We start from the raw sequence: 22,112 nt of genomic DNA on the forward strand, positions 1-22,112 counted from the left end.
CCTCCCACCTCTAAATACTTCTCCTCAGGTCATTATATCAGCGATGTATATGACATGAGGAAGCAGTCATGGCTTACCTTCAATGACCTGGATGTGTCCCGCACGCAGGAATCCAACGTGCAGAGGGACCGAGATCGCAGTGGATACATATTTTTCTACATGCACAAGTAAGTTCTCTGACAAACCGCAACCTAGGATATCATAAACATGTTCATAATCACATTCTCTAATGTGGAAAGAGGGGTAGGTGGGTGTTGTCTAGCTTGGGTATTGTCCCAATACTTTGGTCTAGTTTACATAAGTGTGTATGAGCTTGTTCTTCACTGCTGTCCCATTCTTTCTTCAGGGATGTGTTTGAGGAACTGTCTGATCTTGAGAAGACAGGGGGGAGCTCGTCCGAGGCAGGAAGGAGTGTCCTTCAGCCCCTTTAGAGACATGTTATGCTGTCTGAATGCTGGTTTGATTTGGGGTGAAAGGGGAGTCTTCTCCAGTACTACTAACACTGTCCATTTAGGCACTCTGCCTCCCCCTTTTCAGGTATGATAACACCTAGACTAAGGTATCTTCTGTTGGTGACACTGAATGAAACCTTAGTCAATAATCAGGCTGTATGAAATTTAATGTGGCGCACCATGAGCAAAGGGAAGTTCATGACTGTATTTTGTCATTTGTGTTTTCAATTTGGAAGAAAACGACCCTTGCATATAGGGTTCAGCATTTTCTTCATGATCAATTTGGAACTGGCCCTTGTTTTTCTCTATTATCACATTCAGAACTTTATATTGTCAGATGCTGTTGCTCCTCAGATTGTATGGTTTTCAGAATTTTTATTTACCATATAATCTAATAAAGATCTATTCTTCTATGTGTTTGAGTATAAGACAACTTAGTTTGGAGGGTCTTTTTGTTTCTATATGCAGCACAAGTGGTGCAATATTTATTCTGTAGCATGAATTTGACGATTCTGCATACGAGTTTCCAATCTGTAATTTGAGGTTGAATAGGTATGTTTGACATTTTTTGTTATACTTTACTTATTAAATGATTGAGAGTTGACGTTTTATACATCAGAAAATGTAACAAGCTTATACTATAGTTGCTTTTTATAATCTCACACACCTAGGATTTTTCTAGTACCTCCCAGTAAAGAACTAATTTTTTTCTACAGAGCTTTACTGTGAACAACCAATAAAAAATTGTTCTTATAACTTTTCAAAACAAAGTAGAAATCTCGTTATGGACGTGTACACTAAGGATAGTTTTGCTGGTAAAAGGCCAACATATTTATGTATTTATTATATGGTTTTCATGGCCAATTAAAATGTCTAACAAAGTTCTGGATGTAATTTCCTGCTTGGAGAGCTCTTCTCTGATGCAGTGCTCGTAATGTAAGGATATTGGGGCTATAGGAAGGGGCAAAGTTAAGCAGTTAAATCATTTCTAGCAAAATAGTTAGATCTGAAACTAACTTGTAGAGATAGAAGTTAATGCCTGTAGGACTTCAAAATGTAATTCATGTAACTGTGAGGAAACAGCCTGAAAATCAACGTAAACAGTCTGTGTAACTGACATGATCTTTAATGTGGAATGAAAGCATGCCAAATCTTTGTCTGGGCCATACTTGCACCAACCTGAATATGCACCAGTTAAAGAGAAATTGTCTTGCAGAGTGGATGGAGCTTATTCAGCATTTCAATTACACTTCCTAAAGCACATTTTAAATAAAACTATTACTGTGTTAACATGTTTTGATGTTTTATTTTTCCTGTCACATGTCAAGCCAAAACGTTTAATGAGCAGTAGTGTTTGATAATTGTGGAGGTGCAGGTATATGTCCATTGTACTGTGCACTGTGAGTTGAGTAAATTACATGGTCTTGAACCAAAAGTCTACTTTTGGATGTCCTCAATTGAATGTTAAAATCCAGTTTTTAGGTAGTTGGGATTGATGAAGTCACCTGCTTTGGGTGCATTTCTTGGTCAGAGGTTCCAGAAGTCTGCCAGTGAGTCTGTTAAACTCAGTAAAAATATAGCTTTCCTTCTGCAGCATCTGTTGGTTTACAACATCAGGAATTAAAACAAATGCAATTTAAGCTTACAAAACAGGGACATCTTCAATGTTCTTACCTCTGCCCACTCTTCCTCTGTTTCATGTCTATAGCCCAGTAGATGACAGATCCCATGAGCAGTGACCACCTGATGAGGCAGAAACTGCTATCTTATTAATGAGAATATTACCCAGTCCATGCCATAATACTAATGTATCATACTATGTATGAATCAAGCAAATCCATTTGAATATTAAATGTTTTGTGGTATTGGCTCACTGTGAGAACACCATGAATGTCCTGAGATTCGTTCTGGCACGTTTTCGTCAAGTATTCAACCCCCAAGAAAATGTCTCCAAGGTTAAGCTCGTCTCTGTGTATGGGACAAGGCAGCCTTCCTGGTCTCAAGTCCTAGAGAGTAAACAATCATTAATAGCATGTCACTCAGTGGTGGCCCCATGCACAAAAGCTACTAACCAGAGGTTTAGATGTTCCCCATGAACTTACCTCGTAGAAAGGAAATGCAAGGACATCTGTGGGCGTGTTCTTTTTACGATAAATGTTATTAATGCGTTGAATTCTACGGTTATCAACGCAAATTATACCCATATCAAATTTTTGGACCCCTAGTATGTGCCTTAGAGTGTCTACATCTTTGCGTAGTGTAGCACGTCGTAGTGGCACAACTTTCTGGAGATTTCGAAGAACTAAGCCCATTATAAAGCACAGGTAGAAATGAAATTAGTGCCTCATTGAAGCGCGACCAGGCACAGCTAGTTCGTCCGTTCATTCAAGGTGAACTCCAGTAGGGTGCAGATACAATTCCTATTTCGATTTGTAAGCCTAATTAAAACATTGTCTCTCGTCGAAGAAATATATTGTTAGTTCATTATGACTGTCGATATAAAATTATCAGAACAATTCCTCTTAATTCCAAAAGAACTAGCCAGCAAAATGCATACAAGTACGAGATGCGGAAACTAAACCTTCCGTGTGAAGCTAGTGTCGATTTAGAATTCCATTTCCGGCTGATTTCTGCAAATTGTTTCAAAATAAAGGACGAAGGACAATCTACTCCTTCTCTTTTTAGGTCATTGAGGCTTGCAAAACCGAGATTTGTGCAGTGAAGTTGCTCGCTGTGCTCCTGGCTTCAAAATAAGTCTATGCCGTCACGGAGGTGAAATCAGTTTCATATTCGAGATTCAACAGACATTCATATTCGTACCTCCGTTCTGGCTCCGCGTCATATTTAGGGACCGGGGTAAAAGAGTAGACAGTCAGAATGTTTCTTCAATATCTTTGTCAAAATCGACCATACAAACTTCAAACTTGTTGCACATTCTTCTACTACTGACTGACCAATTTGTCCAACCTTTGGTTTGTTGATAATGTTGATTATTGATTAACCCATAGCCAATAAATCAATAAAAACACCAATATTTCAGTATTTTCCCAATATCTTTGTAAAAAATGAACATAGAAACTTCAAACTTGTTGCACATTCTTCTACTACTAGCTGACCAAGTTGTCCAAGCTTTGGTTTGGTGATAAAGTTGATTATTGATTAACCCATAGCCAATAAATCAATAAAAACACCAATATTTCAGTGTTTCCTCAATATCTTTGTCAAAAATGAACATAGAAACTTCAAACTTGTTGAACATTATTCTAATACTAGTAGACCAAGTTGTCCAAGCTTTGGTTTGGTGACCAAGTTGATTATTGATTAATCCATAGCCAATAAGTCAATAAAAACACCAATATTTCTGTATTTCCTCAATATCTTTGTACAAAATGAACATAGAAACGTTAAACTTGTTGCACATTCTTCTCATACTAGCAGGCCAAGTTGCCCAAGCTTTGGTTTGGTGATAAAGTTGATTATTAATTAACCCATAGCCAATAAATCAATAAAAACACCAATATTTCAGTGTTTCCTCAATATCTTTGTCAAAAATAAACATAGAAACTTCAGACCTGTTTCACATTCCTCTACTACTAGCTGACCAAGTTGTCCAAGCTTTGGTTTGGTGATAAAGTTGATTACTGATTAACCCATAGCCAATAAATCAATAAAAAATACCAATATTTCTGTTTCCTCAATATCTTTGTCAAAAATGAACATAGAAACTTCAAACTTGTTGAACATTCTTCTAATACTAGCAGACCAAGTTGTCCAAGCTTTGGTTTGGTGACCAAGTTGATTATTGATTAATCCATAGCCAATAAGTCAATAAAAACACCAATATTTAAGTATTTCCTCAATATCTTTGTCAACAATGACGACAGAAACTTCAAACTTGTTCCACATTCTTCTACTACTAGCTGACCAAGTTGTCCAAGCTTTGGTTTGGTGACCAAGTTGATTATTGATTAATCCATAGCCAATAAGTCAATAAAAACACCAATATTTCTGTATTTCCTCAATATCTTTGTAAAAAAATAACATAGAAACTTTGAACTTGTTGCACATTCTTCTACTACTAGCTGACCAAGTTGTCCAAGCTTTGGTTTGGTGATAAAGTTGATTATTGATTAATCCATAGCCAATAAGTCAATAAAAACACCAATATTTCTGTATTTCCTCAATATCTTTGTAAAAAATTAACATAGAAACTTTGAACTTGTTGCACATTCTTCTAATACTAGCAGACCAAGTTGTCCAAGCTTTGGTTTGGTGATAAAGTTGATTATTGATTAACCTAAAGCCAATAAATCAAGAAAAACACAAATTTTCCAATATTTCATCAATATCTTTGTCAACAATGACCACAGAAACTTCAAACTTGTTTCACATTCTTCTACTACTATCTGAACAAGTTGTCCAAGCGTTGGTTTGGTGATAAAGACGATTATTGATTAACCCATAGCCAATAAATCAATAAAAACACAAATGTTTTTACGAAAAATCAGATCTATTTTAAAATAACGGGAATAAGCTATATTAACAACATTTCATGTATGTGTGACAACCATTTGCTAAACTTGCTACAACAGGGCAGGCAACTCAAGCCATTTCTTTCAGCTCCAGGTAAATCGGCTATCGGCCAATGTGAACTTTTGTGCTTGTGCCCTGTTAGTATCCGCGAGCACATTTGCAGGCAACTTTTATTGACGTAAGCAAATAAATGGGGTGCTAGTTTACCCATTTCGGATTGGTTTCAAACTTAGCAAAAATCAGGAAAAATTATTCTATGAAAAAGCTAGTAGTATGAGCCAGGTTCGAGAATCAAACAAAAATTATTGGGGGAGATAGCTTTGCAAATGTTGACTGGAGTTAATAGAATAAAAACGACCGGAAGAGTCGGAAGTCAAACACGAAATGCAATACCACCTACATCCACCGGGGCCGTTGCTTCAAGCCGAGGGGCGAGGGGTGGGGGCTTGGTCTGGCCATGAGGTACGTAAGTCAGATTTTTCAGGTTGATTTTCTACCAGCGAATCAGCGAACAGAGGGAGTGGCTGAGAACGATGACGTTGATGTTGTGCGCTAGTTTGTGTTGTAGTTCCGTAATGGCGGCGGAGAAAGATGTGAGCAAAGCCATTCGGTCCGTTGTGGCAACGCTGCCGAATATCCAACAGCTAAAGCCGGAGCAAGAACAAGTTTTGCTGAGTTTAGTTGGTGGCCATGATGTTGTGGCCCTCCTCCCCACGGGGTTCGGGAACAGTTTGATTTTCCATCTACGGCAGCTAGCTATGTTACAGTAGTGGTGAAGGAATTGGCTAAGGCGAACGCTAGCGATTGGTTATGGCAGATCAGAGTGGCTCTGGGCAGATCCAATAGACTAGTTTTAAACTTCAACAGAGTACCCGCCTACAAGGAAGTCAACGCTTGTCAATGGAGCGAGGCCAGACTCTGTATAAATGCAATGTACGAGAGTCTGGTTAGGACTAGGCTAGTCGTGATGTGTCGTTTGTGAACAATTCGTTCATTTTGAACGAATCTTTAGTATGACCTGGGAGTAAAGAGTAGGCCCTAGTCTCTTCATCTCCCGTTCATATAATTTTCTAATAATAATCTGACAATTTTACTTGAATTGCACATTTGTGTGGCAGATCATATTTTTTGAAGAAAACCTCTATTCAATACAGTAGCCTACAACATGACAGTTTGTATGATTTTAAATAGTCATTTATCACACTGGCATTTAATTATCACAGCAACTAGAGAGGGTACGAATTATCACTCCCCCGCAGAATCCCACTCCCCTACGCGTGAACGCGCACTGTCAGTAGGCTATTTAATTCATGTTTCATCAAAATATAAGTTATGTTGTGCTGCACTTGAGAGCCTATACGATTTGTAGCCTATGTCGTGCTACTCGTAAAATCCGAATGATTGTCTCAAGAATCATGTGGTTCTACTTTTATTAACTAGTAACTCGCATTGCACCACCGAAAACGTGCAAAAACGTTAATTCGGTGGTGCAATGCGAGTTGCACTATACTAGAAGGACCGGGTCCGTGTACTTTGCGGCCAATGGATTTTCGTTTTGAAATAAGAAAACCAAAATCGGGAAACGAGCTGTTTCCCGACTACCATTTAGAAATAGGAAAACAAAAAACGGAAAACGACCCATTTTCCATTTTCTGTTTTGATAATAGAAAACGGAAAACAAAGAAACGACCCGTTTTTTTGTTTTCCGTTTTCCTGATTTTCTTTGATGTGCTTAAACATGGAAATCGGGAATTAAAATATACTTAAATGTGTGTTCGACTTACTAAAGTGACAAAACGATATATCGGCCCTATTTTGCGTTTGTCAACACGGGTTGCAAAATAGAAAAAACAATGGCCACAAGGTACACGGACCCTTATGGAACAAGAGTCATTGTAATCAATAGGAAATCATTGTTTAAATATGATTGGTATGAAAAGGGCATTGTGTTTGTGAATGATATTATAGATGTCTGGTAACCTTTTGTAATATATAGCTTTCTTCGACAAATATAATTTAAACTGTACTTATAGAGAATACAACAAGATCTGTAAAGCAATACCGATACCATTATTACAGTTAGTTCAATGCACATTGTTATATGTTAGAATAAGACCCTTACCAACTTTACCAAATGTTTTTATTAATGATTGTACTTTATTTGACAGTAAATGTAATAGTACATATATTAGTGATGCTTTGAAATCTAAATATTTTTTTGATAACAGAGGATTGTGTGTACAGGTTTAAAATTCATTAAATGGCCCATTTTCCCAAAAGTCAAAGAGACTCACTATAAAATAATTAATCAAATATATCCGGTCGCTGACTTTCTTAGAAAAATATTCAAATTTTGTGTAGAACCTTCTTTATTTTGTGAGGTGGCTGATGAGACTCTGGAACCATGCTTCTGTCCGATGTAATCCAATTTTGCATTGAGGCTCGATTGCCCTGCGAGCAACTTTATCGTTCATCTGCTCTGCTATGCGCCCTCTGCTGACATCCTGAATATGTGACTGCCAAGCTCGTGGGAGCAACTTCGGGGTCACAACACAAAAATCTACGCAAAATTGAGAAAGAAGATTTCCACACACTATTTTAATCCGTGTATCATTCGTTCTTTCATTTTTCAATTGATAAACCAAAAACCAAAAATTATTCGTTTTTCCGTTATTCAATTGAGAAACGAAAAACGGGAAACGAAAAACGATTGTTTTTCTTGTTATTCAATTGAGAAACCAAAATCAAAAAACCAAATCAAAAAACGGGGCACTGACCCAAAATGATTTAGAAATTGTGTTTTTGGTGACCCGGAAGTTGTTACTCATACGCCCGTTGGCTGCGCGCAGTTTGCAGTGTAACCAGAGCGAGAAACCATGGAAACGAGCGTCCACCAGAAAACACAAGGAAGAATGTAGATAGATCCCAAACTTGAAATGGAATGTTTGCACTTTCAGTGTATATTTTTTTGTATGTATTGTACTTGTGTTTTTCATGCCAACAATGTTAATAAAATGATCAAATGCATTCAGTGGCACTCATAATTTCTCTTTCACCGAAAAAATGTGGTTAGTGGAAATTCTGATTGTTACCATAGCCACATTGGCTGGTGATCAAAAAAGTTAATTTAGAACCCTGATGACAACCGAAAAAATCGGCAGGACCTTCCAGGTTAGCCTATCTATATTTGCCTATAAACCCAGCGCTGCGATAAGAGCCACTTTGAGTAACAGTGGTGTCGACACCATGGCCGCACGTTTTGTTCCTCTAAACAATATAAAACTCCATGATTGTTTGAGTAGGCTATCTAGATTAAGAGACATTAGTGGAATACACGAAGAAGTCATTTGGGTCACAACTTCCGGGTCACCCAAAACAAAATTTCAAAATCATTTTCGGTCAGTGCCCCGTTTTTGGATTTGGTTTTTGGATTTTGGTTTCTCAATTGAATAACAAGAAAAACAATCGTTTTTGGTTTCTCGTTTTTGGTTTCTCAATTGAATAACGGAAAAACGAATAATTTTTGTTTTTTGGTTTATCAATTGAAAAATGAAAGAACGAATGATACACGGATTTACATGGACCTAGAAGCACACTCTTTGCTCTTATTCTGAATGCGAATTGGCAAAACCGGAAATGCTTTTTAGGACTCGAGGCCGGAAGTTATAAACATGGCCTATATACAGCAACGTTTCCGTTACTGGTTTGTTAATGAGATTCAAAGTTGTAGTTCCCTGCCTTACAAGGTATAAAAGGGATTTAAATTAAGGAGATGGACGTGAAAGTATAACAATGTCATTCAAAAATGATCATGTTTAATAGGTTGCTACTCTAAAGCTGGAAAGTTGGACAAAAACTACCGTAAGTTTTCAAAATATCGCGGACGCCATGTTTATGTATTCTATCGTGAACATTGATTCGTGGAGGATTTAAAAATATCAGGAGCTATGTTCTAACGTTACGTTGCAAAGGGCCATCGTATGAGGTTAAGTAATCCTTTTTTTTTATTAGAAATGTACTACGATATATTATGTTAATGTACTAGCTACACTGAATCACTATTCGCGAATACCAGATTACTATTTTTTAGCTCGCTAGCTCAGATGCTAGTAGGCATACTGTACCGAAAGCCTACCGCTCCAAGAAACCTAAATGGCTTTAGTAGTTGAGCTTAACGATTCCGAAGCTGGTTTAGGCATGGTGAGATTTGTTGCCTTAGAATCAAAATGCTGTGTTACGCTAGATGTTTCAAGAAACGTATTAGGCTAGTGCGCCTGTACAACGTGTGCGTCAATTGCAAATCATTTTGAGTACAAACATTTATCCGAATTTTTGTTGTTGTATGTAGCTCTACTTTGGGCATTAATGAAATGTCTTTGTTCTACCAATTGTTTGCTGCCGTTGAATTCAGGTCCTTTGAATTTTGCTGACTCCAAACGTTGAAAGATTCGGTTGACTTGGATGGTTTGACACATTTTGGTTGGTGTTTCTACTCGTGTTTCTGCACAACTACGTGCCTTTAACAAAAATACATTCATAATTTCTTCCATCAACAATAGCCACCACCTTTTCAGAGCCTTAAGTCCTCACGGAAATACTTTAATTGTTATAATGAATCATAACAGTCTGTTTGGAAGACCACAAGGTGGAGCTTTCCAGTCCCCTAACAAGACGGGCATGTTCCAGTCTTTTGGACAGCCAGGATCCACTACCTCTTCCCAGGGGACAAGTTTCGGGCAAACTGCGACGTTTGGGCAGTCATCTGCCTTCAGTCAGCCATCAGCCTTTGGTCTGACCTCAGAACAAACCTCCATGTTTGGGCAATCACCTGCCTTTGGGCAGGGACTGTCTCTGGGGCAGAGCTCTCTATTTGGGAACAGGGGTGGGCTTGACCATGCTTCTTCACCATCCTCTACATTTTCCACAATGACCCAACCTCCAGCCTTTGGTCAGACCTTGTTGGGACAGAGTAGCACTGGATTTAGTGGTCCTCCGCCATCATATGGACAGGTAACTGGGAACATTCAGAGTTCTGTATTTGGACAAACATCTGCCTTGGGTCTGCTGCCCTCTGAGTTTGGGCAGCAGACCCAAGGTTTCAGCCTCCCTTCTGGAACTTCCCAGGTGTCATCTGGAACTACCCCCTCTTCTGGGTCAGGGCAGCCCATGAGCTGCAGTCAGACTCCCTTTGGACTTCCACGCACCACACCCATCTCCTTTGGCGCAGCTCCCAGTGCAGTTCACAACATAGGATTCCGGACATCAGATTTCAGCTTTAAACCATGCAATGAGGCATTGTTCAAGCCCATCTTCAGTGTTAGCCCTGAGCCTGCCAACCCTCTGCCTACTGCTGCATCAGAAAAGCCCATTAGCAGTGATTCCCAGCCATCATCAAATGGAATGGACAGCAGTGCGTCCACTAGTTCTGGCTTCTGTCTGCTGACCAATGATCCTGTTGGCTTCAGCTTCTCACAGCCAGCGGCAGCTCCCACCATCTCTGCTCCCAGCGGTGGTATCGGCCAGAATGACCCCCTCACCACCAATGCCACCTCCAGCACGCTGCAGTTCACCTTCTCCCAACCAGGCACTCCATACAATACCAACACCAATGTGAGCACAGAAGCTGGCTGCCAGCAGTCAGCCCCCAGAACCCCATCTTCCTTCAGCTTTGTGCCGAAAGTCATCCTTTCCCAACCAGTACCACCGATGGCCCATTTTGGAAGAGCCATTTCAGATAACACCTTGGCATTTAGGGACTCCAAAGCCAAAACGGAGGGCCCAGTGAGCACTGAGGAGAGAGATGATGACCAAGAGAGTGCTTTTGAGCCGACTGTTTTCAGCAGGCTAGGGAAAGGGACCAAGCGAAAGGAGGAGCCTGTGGGTCCCGGTACTTCTGCAGGAAATCCAACCAATGCAGAGTACTCACAGGCTGGTACAGACGAGCCCAGACACCCTCCAAAAAGACCCCTCCTGAGGTCCTGTGCTCCGATGGGTGGGCTCTTCCGTAGCGCCATGTCAGGGCTAATGAAGTCTACGGGCAATGTGGTGCGGGGGGAGCTTTTGAAAGAGGGGGAGCTGCAGCAACCAGAGTTGGGGGAGAAGGAGATTGCAGACACGCTGGCCCTGAGGACCCACAAAACCGCAACGCAGGCCAGTGGATCAGTTCTCATGAGAGAGACTAAAGAGAAAGCAGAGGAGAAAGGTAAGCCCTAATATATATTTTAGGTTGCTACATATTTACTGCCCTCCGTAGCAGAAGGAGATGTGGTTTCTAATAATGCTAGAGGATTGTAGTTTGTCATAAATATAGCTGTCTGTGTGGTTTATGTTTCTCCTCCTTTGTCAGTCTGGCCTAAAGCATTTTTAACAAGTTTGCAAAATTAAATTACATAGTTCCCACATGTCTGATAGCCAAGATTTTAAATCATGTAGACAAATCCAATAGTTAGACTAAAGACCACTCCAGGACACAATATTTGTGAATAGGTTTGATGCCTGACAGATCTAGATCCAGGATAATTTACCTTGCTTTACTTTTAAAAGGATTGTATTCAATGTTTAACAAGAATATTAAACACAATGCTGTTGTGCTATTATAATTGTTTTACGTTTTATCCTTTTCAAGGGTCAGTGGAAACCCCTGACAAAGAGCCTGAAACCAAGACCCCTGTGAGGCGAGCCCAACGTAGGGACAGCATTGATAGCCTAGGGGGCTTGTCTCCTACAGATGCCACTAACATCCAGTGCAAGAATGTCCCAGCCAACCTCAACAAGAAAGATATTCTTGAAAAGCACTTTGGCCGCTTTGGGAAAATTTGTAGGATTATGTGCCGGCCTCAAAAGAATCTGGCGACTGTTCACTTCCAAGATCATGTGAGAGCAAAGTTGTCTCCTTCAGAGCTAGCTATAACCAAAATGTTTGCTTATGTATTACAATATTACATTGCATTTACAGTAAATGATTGCACATTTCTTTGTTTTCTGCTATTTGACTATATGAATCATACCATTTTATTGCACACTAATTCCTCACACATTCCTCTGGAACATTTTGCATTTAGACATCAGCAGCAAAGGCAAAAAAGAAAGGCAAAATTCTGCACAAACATGAGCTACTTATCTTCTGGCAAAGAAAAAAAATAAGTAAGTCTAATTTTTTTTTTTTTTTTTTTTTTACCAAAATGACAGTGAATCAGTATTTCGTGTCAATAAGGACTTATTTTGGAAAAGCTTTTGCCTCCCTGCCTATCTATTTCAAATATATTTGTCATGCATTTCATTGTTTCAGCTACAGGGAACAAAGGCGAGAGACCACCAGAAAGAGAGAAGCCACAGACCACAGGCTCTAGACTGGGGGGCTTACTGTCTTCCCCACTGAGAAAACCCCCACCCAAAGTTCCCACTGTGAGCAGCACTGCATCCATCAATTTCAGGTAACCAAATAAACATAGTTTGATTTCAAGAATTTGTTTTGTGAGATTGACAGACACCAGTTTATTGTAAAAAATCTCTGTACATCACAAAAAGGTCTCGTCTTTTCAGTTCACCAGGGAAGAAGTCATCTGTTGCCAAGTCTTTCCAGTTTGACAGTGAACCTCAACTGGAAACTAGTTCAGAGGGACAAGTCTCAAACTGCTCCGTTCCCTCTTCCCTCCTCCACCTGATTGGCCAGCAGGCAGACACAGCTGAGGAGAAGTACCGCCTCTTGGAACAAAGGGACAAGATCCTGCGTCAAGGTAAATTTGTCTGTCTTCTGCGAAGCTCCCAGTTCACTGGTCAAAGATTTTATAGGACCATGATATAATTGAACTAATCATTACATTGGCTGACTGCATGTTTCTACATCTTCAGTAAGGGCAGAGAAAAAACACTGAAATCTGTTCATGCAAATAAAATTCACATGGTCTGTAGCTAATCGGGAGAGCACAATTTGTAACTGCACCATATCACTAGTAACAATGCCCACAAATTAACCATCCTGGGCGGACTGGTTGACTTGATGTCAAAGCACTAGTGACCAGTGGGCATGTCATGCTAGTTAAGCGAGGAAGATGTGGCTGATCTATTGTGTGGTGGCTCAGGTCGGCCCAAACGGACAGACCTGGACCTGTCAAAGGTGTTTGTGGGGACGTGTCCAGACATGTGTCCAGAGAAGGAGCGCTACATGAGAGAAACGCGCAACCAGCTCAGCGCTTATGAAGTCATCCCCAACACAGAGATGGTGAAGTCTGATTCATCCTACTGGAAATTCTACGACAGAACTTAGTCAAATCACTAATGATTAAATTATAGAAATTCTATTCCATTATCTAAGCCTACCTCATCAGTTGTAGTTGATTAGGTCTTTGTAATATACTATTGTGTGCCGTCTTGCATGCCATCTTACTCATCCTGAGCAGGTGGACCACGTGGCAGCCATCAAAGAATACAGCCGGTCGTCAGCTGACCAAGAGGAGCCCCTGCCCTATGAGTTGCGGCCCCTTACTGTCCTCAGCATGACCATGGAGTACCTGGTCAGCCAGATCATGGACCAGAGCCATGACAATTACCGTGACTGGTATGACTTTGTGTGGAACAGGACCCGTGGTATTCGTAAGGTAAGCCCACATAGGCTTGTCTCATCAGGGCCTTTGCATACTATGCATATGGTAACTGGATTTTGTAGACATGCTGAACTGGAGGATATATTTATAGTATAGTTCTTTGTAATAATAAAAAAAGTGTCAACACATCTGGCATGGATGTGGTATGATGTTATAAAAAGTAGTTTGGTAACCTATTGGGTGCTCTGCATAATAAACTATACACTTCACGTGAAAGTAAAATATCTTCTGTTATGGTATGTTTTTAAAGAAATTAAGTTGCTATTAAATTCAGATCCCTGTCCACTACTCCTAGTTTTGGCCCATGTATTGATGCATCTCTAAATCATTTCTCTACCTACTAGGACATTACCCAACAGCACCTGTGTGACCCTTTGACAGTGTCACTGATTGAGAAGTGTGCCCGCTTCCATGTGCACTGTGCTCACCACCTGTGCGAAGAGCCCATGATGTCTTTTGACGCTAAGATCAATAACGAAAATCTGACCAAGTGTATGCAGAGCCTTAAAGAGATGTACCAAGACCTAGCCAATCGGGGTGTCTTCTGCCCCCAAGAGGCCGAATTCCGCCAGTACAATGTTCTGCTCAAACTAAATGATGGAGACATTCTCCGGTCAGTCACAAATAAGACAACACCTTTTTGGGGGATTTGAGTTTCATGTCTGGCACGGTGTGTGGTTATTTGGCAACATGTTATTTATTTTCCCACTTAGGGAGGTGCAGCAATTTCGTGACGAGGTCCGGAACTCTCCCGAGGTGAAGTTTGCGGTCCAGGCCTTTGCTACACTTAATAGTAACAACTTTGTGCGCTTCTTCAAGCTTGTGAAATCTGCCTCGTACCTATCCGGCTGTCTCCTCCACAGATATTTCAATCAGGTCAGAACCAAGCCCTCACACTCATTTATGTTGTGTGGTTTAATACGCTACTGGCTTATTTTCCAGATGTGCAGTCCTCACTGCCATTAGCAGAATCTTTGAGCATAGAGTGCACATTTGGAGCATTGTTCTTGCCTATAGTCTCGAAGTAAGGGGCAGTGGTTTAATTAAGAGTAGTAAAAAAAGCAATGATTTATTGATATCTTTTGTCTGATATAATATCACTATACATAAAGAAAAGAGTTTGTGCTACATATGACAGATAACAGAAAGAAGAACTGCTGCAGGCAAAATAACATTGATTCCATCTTTATTTACTGAAAACCATATTGTTTGTTTTTCATGACTGTTATTCGTGTAGAAGACTTAGAATTATGAACCCACTTTACAGGGGCACAACCTTATACAAATGATCAATCGCAAGGTATTTTGCACTCATTTTCCAGGTGTGTTTGTGTTTTTTTATTTGTAGGTCAGGGGTAAAGCTTTGAGGACTCTTAACATTGCTCACACCGTGGGCTCCCAGAGGTCAACCATATTCCCCATCGAGGACATGGTGAGGATGCTCATGTTTCGTAACACAGCTGAGGCCACAGACTTCATCCAACAGCATGGACTTAATATCAGTGACGGGTTAGTCAACTCCCCCATCTACCCACACACAGACACCCCATCCAGTTCAGGGCTCGACAATAACGATGGCCCGGGACCAGTAAAAAGTTACGTTGGGACAGTTAAACTAGCAACTCACTGTCCCGATCGGGCCACTGCAAAGCATTAATTGGAAGAAAAAAAATTGCATTGTAAAACTTAACATCCTGCATGTTTTGCTAAGTGCATAAATAACTTTGCAGCTCGTGGGGCGCACAGTTGGCAAATCAAGAGTTGACTAGTGAGTGACGAGTGGTTGTCAAATTGTAATTCTCTAATCTCAATACATTTAACAACTAGCGCGAGACACTGAAGTGAAGATAGCAGCAAAGTAGAGCTACGAGCTCAAACGGAAGCAACTTTTTTATGGAACTAAGATGCACTGTGTCGTCTGTCGTATGTTCCTGTCTAAAGCAGAAAAAAGTGGATCTTTTTACACAGGCACCGACAATTTTCGAAAACAATCCCTGACCAGCCATGCTAATAGCAGACAGCACCTGGTTTGCGTGACAGCTCAGCGGGTGGTTGACAATCCATCTTCCGGGCCGTTGACCATGCTGGTCAGGAATTTAAATGCAGATGCCCATCGTGTTATTGCACGACTTATGACAACGGCATATCACGTAATTAAGACGGGCCAGCCGTTCGCCTCGTTCCCCCGGGCTATTGAACTGCAGCAGAAGAATGGTGTCGACTTGGGTAGTCAGTATCATACTGATGAAATGCTATGGAAGCTTTTATATATTAACATTGAGGAACCAGAGGTTTCACAGTTTCAGCCAGACAGAGTTGTGCAGAGATGGCTGTCAGCAGGGAGAGAGCACGTCATGTTTGAGGTTAAAAGTAAATCGTTTTGCTGACTATTACCTAGGGATGGGTATCAACCGGTTCCCAGTGAACCGATACCTTGGAATCGTCAGCTAAACTAACGATTCTGCTAACTGTTCTCTGTGCCGTTGCGCATGCGCAAACTTTGATTGTTTATTCAGACTGCAGCAAACATGGCAACTAGGCAGAAGCGTTCTAAAGTTTGGTTGTATTTCACACAACAAAATGACAACGCCACTTGTAACGCGTGTAAAAAAGTATATTTCGTTGAAGGGAGGAAATACAACAAATATGAATGAAGTGAAGGAATGAAGTTACTGGAATGTCATGTGTTCGATGCATGCAGCAGCGCAGCTAACGATCGTGCTTCATCTCTAACTATCCAAGGTAGAGCTAAACTCCTCAAAAGTGATCACAACCACTTGTCACTGTGTGAAGCAATTTGCCTTTATTGTGTATAGTCGATCAAGTTATCTTCTGTCCCGTCGTTTGACGCATACATTTTAGCTATGGCATTTCTCCCATTATTGATCACTTCACGTTAATTATCGGAGGGCGTGTGTTATCAGCAAACGTTTGCGTTGTCGTGTTAACCCATTATTAAACTGAGCATATCGATTTTTAATCCATTATTAAACTTTGCATTTTAATTGTTTAACAGAATGGCCGATGTTTGACACTGTCATATTATATGATTTGACCTTGGCTGAAAATGGAAGATTCTATAGCTAAGCTAGCGTAGCTAATAGAAGTGTAGAAGAATAGCAACCGAAAAATGTAAATGTGTATGTATACATACTGTATATGGTGTGCAGCATTATATAAAATTATATAAAAAAAATAATGTACATAAACCCGTTTGTGCTCTTTCCCCCCCCCCCCCCCCTTGCCCAATAAGAATCGATGAGAGAATCGATAAGGAATCAAATCGATAAGCAGGAATTGATAAGGAATTGGAATTGTTAAAATCTTATCAATACTCATCCCTACTATTACCTTTTTATTTTTTTTATCCAGGATGAGTTTAATAAGTGGTTAAACATGTTAACAGAATAACGTAACTTATAAGTCTTTGGTTTTGTTGTAACAATGATAAATTACAACTTTTGGAGGGGGGGGGGCAGTAAAAATTGTCTTTGGGCCAGTAAGTTTCAGTGGGGCCAGTGGCAAAAATGTTTTACGTTGAGCCCTGCAGTTAGAGGAATAATCTCTTCAACTGAGCTGACCCATGGTTTGTGGGCATATGAACCCCACAGCATGGTGGAGCTGAGTCGGACTACCTACCAGGACCCGGATGTTTCGCTGCTCCAGAGGAAGTCTGAGGCCATCATGAGGAAGAGGACCGTGCTGATCGGGGAGATGGTGAACGGAGGTCCACTACCTAATCCTACCCAACACACTCCAGTCTGCAGCTTTGACTCCCACAATAAGTACCGGGGAACTGGGCCCTTGGCAGAACCCACCACCTCCACCATCAGGACCAGCCACATGAGATCAGCAGGTAAAGGATTTATGCAAAATATAAACTAGCACAGTAAATTTTTTTGGTCTTGTATTGTCCAACCAATTGTAAATTAACTCATATAATTAGAATGCTGATGCTTTTAAAACAATAACACAATTGTCCCCTTTTCATTTGCTGTAATTCTTTTCCAACCATGGCCTGACTATTAAAAAAATATAGACTGTAGAAAATGTAGATTATATAAACTGTAAAAATAACTGTATACATTAAAAACATCAACATTGGAAATTATTAATAAATAAACCTTAAACAATTCACTGTTTCTCACTGTGACCACATTGTGTTTTGACAGTGCCAATTTTAGCCCTGGAGCCAGAGGTCAAGGCCCAGTCTGAGGCTGAAATCAGACCCCAGATGCTGGCTGAGCCCAGGCTGTTTGGGGAGCCCCAGCTCGTCCCTGAGCCCCTCAAGCCTGCAGTTGTTGACAAGACGGGGGAGCACGGGGAGCTCAGTGCATTGACCCACGTTTCAGAGCCCCAGCAGCTGGTCCAGCCTGTGGCTCAGCTGCAGCCCATACAACCTCTATCACCCCCACCAAAACCTGAGCCTGTGTACTCTGATGAGGCAAGACAATATGACTGAAGTTTTGTGAATAGTCTACATTTTCTTGTTTATATTTTTATATTTCTCATTTAATTTCTCCAGGACATCCTAGTTGAGCTGGAGGGTGTGGTGGAGGAAGTGCTTGAGGCTGTGGTGTCTGAGGTTGCCAGAGCAGGGGCAGACTATGCCATGTCTGCTCTCAAGTAAGTGCAGACTTCCACAGACTATGGTGTGTATTGTAAACCCTTACCAATAAAAGGAAAAGACAATCACAGCAAGTATCAGCAAGTAGCATTTTATCCTGACATTCTGTTGCATTGTGTCTTGTAACTTGTTCCTTAGCATTGGTCACTGTGATACTTTTGGAACTGTGCACTTGTAAGCCTTGAGTTTCTGCTGCACTCACGAAATGCACTTTTGTATGTCAGATTTGGCAACAGCATCTGTTGAATTAATACAAAATCTGTGCTTTCAGTGAGAGCAGTGGGCAGGTGGAAGTGATGGTAAGTGAGGTAGTGGAGCAGGTCCTTAAAGAGGTGTCTGCATTTGAGATTCAGTTGGAAGAAGAGATCACTACAGCAAAGAAAATCGAGATGGAGGAAGTCAGGTTGAAATCATAATCATCTTTCCTTTTATTCAGTAGTAATAGTATAATATTGAAACAAATTTATATTGTCGGCTATGTTAATGGCTGTTATGTAACCAAAGGTGATTGAATCTGACCTGAGCAGTTTGTACTTGTGGTGTTTATGTATCTTTGTCACATTACATGCAAAATCTTAATACTAATCAAATTCAAAACCTAATATTTTATTATTTCATTTTCCTCTCCCTGTCAGGAAGAAGCAGGAGCATGAGGCCTTCCTTGCCCAGTTCAGCGACTCCCTCTTTTCTAAGATCAGTCAAGAGATTCTGACCGAGTGCATCCATGAGACGGCTGCTTTGGAGATACAGTAAGCTACATCCTCAACCCAGGTCAAACGCTGGTGTCAAATCCCAAACTGGTGTCCAACCTCCACCCCCCCCCCCCCAAGATAGGAGGAGATTTGTGTGTTTTGGTGTCACAAATTGAGGGACATAAACATAAAGAATGATGGAGATTGTGAAATTAGCTCAAATAAATCGTTCAACATTTTGTCTTTTGAATTTGTGATATCTGTCTTTGTTTTGTCAGGCTTGCATTGGAAGAGAAGGCAACATGTGTTGCTCGCTGCTCAGACGAAGTGTGTACCAACTTGGTGGACGAGACTTTAAAAGAAGAGATTGTCCTTTTGGTAGAGGAAGTTTTGCAAGTGGAGCTACAGCGTATACACAAATACATCAGAAGGCAATCATGAATTCTAAGTTGCATTTGATTGATAGACTAAAGTAACACACTAATTGTGTTACTTTATTGTTGTGAATTGGAGTTCTGTCTAAGTTTTTTTTTTTTGGTACAGTAATACACCTCGGCCCGTCTTCCTCAGGTGGCATGATGTAGTTGCTGTGCGCAGACAGTTAAAGAGACAGATGCGAGGCTTCCCTGCAGCCCCATGCTGTGTAGACCCCCACTTCAAACTCCAAGCACTGGCCCCCAGCGCCCCTTCCAGGCCGTCCATGGAGCATCTTGCCCGAGGCTTGGTCAACCTGGGAAACACCGGCTACATGGCCCTGTCTAGCACCAGGTACCAAGTCTTTCACCCTCCATGTCGTTCAGCCTTCATGACGTTTAGCTTCAGTTCATCAGTGCTGACAACTTGCTTTCAGTGTTGAACTTGGAACGTTGCTTGAATTTAATATTTTAACAACATATGCATTTCTAGTATATAAGTTCTTTGATATATTGGCCAAAAATCTGAGATGTATACATACAAGTATACATTCACCTAAGTAGAAGTACCGATACTCATGTTGAAAAATACTCTCGTAAAAGTTTAAGTATTGACTACACCTTTTCACAAGTAAAAGTAAAGAAGGCTCTGACATATACTTCAGTAAAATGTAGCCATTTCTACTGCCTCTTTTAGTGTCACGCTGTTAACTGGACCTCACGTAGGGTTGCCAACTTTGTCACTATAAAATACGGGACAAAAGGTGGCCTGCCGCAGCAGTGCGGGTAAGGTTTTGTGTGAATATATGCCGACAGTATTGTTTTAAGCCATTTTTTATAATGATAGCTATTTGGCGCATTTACTTAATGTATACTGATGCACGTGGGGGGGGGGCTGTGATTGATCACGACACCTCACATCATCCATTCTCTTGTATTGTGATCAGCACTGTTGTATCAGTCAATGGTTAGATCAGCTTAGCAGTAAATATTCAGGACAAGGGCGGTCACGTATGGGGACAAGTTAATTAGGCCCAATATAAGGGACATCCCGGCTAATATGGGACAGTTGGCAACCCTAACCTCACAGGATAGAATACAAAAAGACACTAGACATATATTTCATTCGCCAAGGAATCCTTTTTGACGCCGACAATTTCAAACATCTCCCTCATATCTATGGCCATGGGTGATCAGGAATGCCTCTATTCTCAGTCATGTCGACATTGCTAACTCCCTCTGCCTCATCCATAACGTTAGCCATTTTTCTAGTTGTCTTCTGCCTTGTTCCATGGTTGCTTAATAGAATAGCTTACATTGTTGTGCATGATAGCAAGGAAATGAAAAAAGGCGCACAATGACAAGAAATCATATTTATCATGCTACCAAATACAGATTAAAACTAAAGTAACGAGCCTGGTTTGAAAATGTAATAAGTAGAAAGGACAAAACTATGGCCCTTGGTCTGATGGAAGAGTAAACTGGACATTCTATCTATGTCATCCAAATCTGTTGGAATTGAAGTTATTTGAGTTAAATTAGGGCAAGAATATTACAAGACAAACATGTTACAAAACTAAGGTTTTAAATCTTACCCACTCCATGATTATTGTAAATTGGAGATAAAGATTCCAGACTTGTTGGTCAAGGCTAGAGGAAGAAGAGCCAAGGACGGAACAATAGTTTACTTTCCCTTTTTATACACAACCATCATCTGTAAGAACAACACATCAGACCACATCTTGACTATTTATCAACATAGATGACTACAAATACATCAGGCCACAAATTGAGGTTTTAAACATTATGAAATGGAGTCACAATGTCTCCCAGCCTACATATTTGAAAATCTGTGCATATTGAAATGTGATCTACAATTTTCCCCAGATTGTTGAAAATGAGAAAAGACGCTATCCATCAGATGAGAGTCCACATCAACCATCAGCAGCTGTTGAAGTATGACTTTTTCCAACTTTTCATTTGCAAAATGGAATAGGACAGTTATGTTTTATGCGTTTTTATGTTGGAATCTGATCCTCTATGCTATAATGTGAGAAAGTGGGATTTTAGGGCAACTATTGTTTAACAATTATCTTGAGAACTGGGCACTGTGCAAAGTTGGAATTTTTCAGGTGTCCATTTCAGAATCCAAGGATGTGCGGTACTGCGTTTAACATTGTTTGGATAGCTTCAAGATTCCCCAAAATAATTTGCCTCCAGTTTTGCGATGGAACTCTTTCAGCAATGTATTGCAGGTCAATGCAATACATAAAATATAAGACTATTTTACTGCATTGCTGTAACAAGAACATACTCTTACAAGGATCCAACCGCAGAGGAGTTGTTTAATCGCAGGGCAGTCAAGGTTCAAGCAGAGATCGATAACAGGATCCGTAACAGACAAGCGGGACTTGGCAAAACTCCAGTGCGGCCAGTGCTGCTCCAGTCTACCTATTTAGTAGAGGTGGTGAAATTAATCGATGCATCGTGATGCGGACATGGACGATGCTGCATCGATGCAGTGGCCGACCGTAATCGATTTATAACGCAATGTCGTTCGTTAATTTTCCGGCTGCGGCATAAACATTCAAATGAAAATTAACGTTCTCAGTAGCCTAACCCGTTTCATCTAGACCTATGATGGACTCTAGTCTCATCTGGGTCTCATTTACCTGACGTCTTGTCGCGATTCACATACGTGCCAGAGCAAAATGGCTGAGGGTGGTTGTGAGATCGTCCTTAAAAACGCTCCAAGAGTTTTAAAAGCTGAGATATGGAACTTCATTTCGGAT

The 22,112-nt window shown here is 40.7% G+C and overlaps 3 protein-coding genes across 11 annotated transcripts in view; 2 read left to right on the forward strand and 1 right to left on the reverse strand.

Annotated features, from left to right (window-relative positions):
• The window catches only part of usp37 (ubiquitin specific peptidase 37), a 119,830-nt gene extending 118,083 nt beyond the window's left edge, over positions 1-1,747 (forward strand). For 3 of the 4 annotated variants that reach the window (XM_062457458.1, XM_062457460.1, XM_062457462.1), the window contains 2 exons: positions 29-167; positions 347-1,747. In XM_062457458.1, the coding sequence (XP_062313442.1) occupies positions 29-167; positions 347-431 (224 nt within the window). In that variant the 3' untranslated portion in view covers positions 432-1,747. The remainder of the gene's footprint in view (positions 1-28; positions 168-346) is intronic. The other variant, XM_062457459.1, reaches the window with a different exon arrangement.
• Positions 1,739-3,141, reverse strand: ybey (ybeY metalloendoribonuclease). Its single transcript, XM_062457472.1, has 4 exons — positions 2,555-3,141; positions 2,327-2,458; positions 2,127-2,195; positions 1,739-2,049 (listed from the first exon to the last, which is right to left on the reverse strand). The coding sequence occupies exons 1-4, from the start codon at positions 2,762-2,764 to the stop codon at positions 1,954-1,956; spliced, it is 507 nt and encodes a 168-aa protein (XP_062313456.1). The 5' UTR covers positions 2,765-3,141; the 3' UTR covers positions 1,739-1,953.
• Positions 3,142-8,643: 5,502 nt separating this feature from the next.
• Positions 8,644-22,112, forward strand: part of mcm3ap (minichromosome maintenance complex component 3 associated protein) — a 37,415-nt gene continuing 23,946 nt past the window's right edge. Inside the window, exons 1-20 of one of the 6 annotated variants that reach the window (XM_062457480.1) lie at positions 8,644-8,846; positions 9,397-9,464; positions 9,611-11,187; positions 11,611-11,858; positions 12,047-12,128; positions 12,274-12,418; positions 12,528-12,721; positions 13,067-13,206; positions 13,385-13,582; positions 13,933-14,201; positions 14,302-14,464; positions 14,937-15,097; positions 17,200-17,444; positions 17,761-18,032; positions 18,114-18,214; positions 18,487-18,618; positions 18,851-18,964; positions 19,186-19,338; positions 19,478-19,675; positions 21,208-21,276. In XM_062457480.1, coding sequence (XP_062313464.1) covers positions 9,663-11,187; positions 11,611-11,858; positions 12,047-12,128; positions 12,274-12,418; positions 12,528-12,721; positions 13,067-13,206; positions 13,385-13,582; positions 13,933-14,201; positions 14,302-14,464; positions 14,937-15,097; positions 17,200-17,444; positions 17,761-18,032; positions 18,114-18,214; positions 18,487-18,618; positions 18,851-18,964; positions 19,186-19,338; positions 19,478-19,675; positions 21,208-21,276 — 4,409 coding nt within the window. In that variant the 5' untranslated portion in view covers positions 8,644-8,846; positions 9,397-9,464; positions 9,611-9,662. Of the gene's footprint in view, positions 9,465-9,581; positions 11,188-11,610; positions 11,859-12,046; positions 12,129-12,273; positions 12,419-12,527; positions 12,722-13,066; positions 13,207-13,384; positions 13,583-13,932; positions 14,202-14,301; positions 14,465-14,936; positions 15,098-17,199; positions 17,445-17,760; positions 18,033-18,113; positions 18,215-18,486; positions 18,619-18,850; positions 18,965-19,185; positions 19,339-19,477; positions 19,676-21,207; positions 21,277-22,112 lie in introns of those variants that run through there. The other 5 variants (XM_062457478.1, XM_062457479.1, XM_062457481.1 and 2 more) reach the window with 5 other exon arrangements.

Source organism: Osmerus eperlanus, chromosome 3 (genome assembly GCF_963692335.1).
Source record: "Osmerus eperlanus chromosome 3, fOsmEpe2.1, whole genome shotgun sequence".
Classification (NCBI taxonomy): domain Eukaryota; kingdom Metazoa; phylum Chordata; class Actinopteri; order Osmeriformes; family Osmeridae; genus Osmerus; species Osmerus eperlanus.

Coding starts and splice junctions, on each gene's coding strand:
- ybey (XM_062457472.1), bottom strand. CDS start 2,764: ATGGGCTTAGTTCTTCGAAATCTCCAGAAAGTTGTGCCACTACGACGT. Junction 2,459..2,554: donor TTGCATTTCCTTTCTACGAG/GTAAGTTCATGG, acceptor TTTACTCTCTAG/GACTTGAGACCAGGAAGGCT. Junction 2,196..2,326: donor ACATTCATGGTGTTCTCACA/GTGAGCCAATAC, acceptor CTGCCTCATCAG/GTGGTCACTGCTCATGGGAT.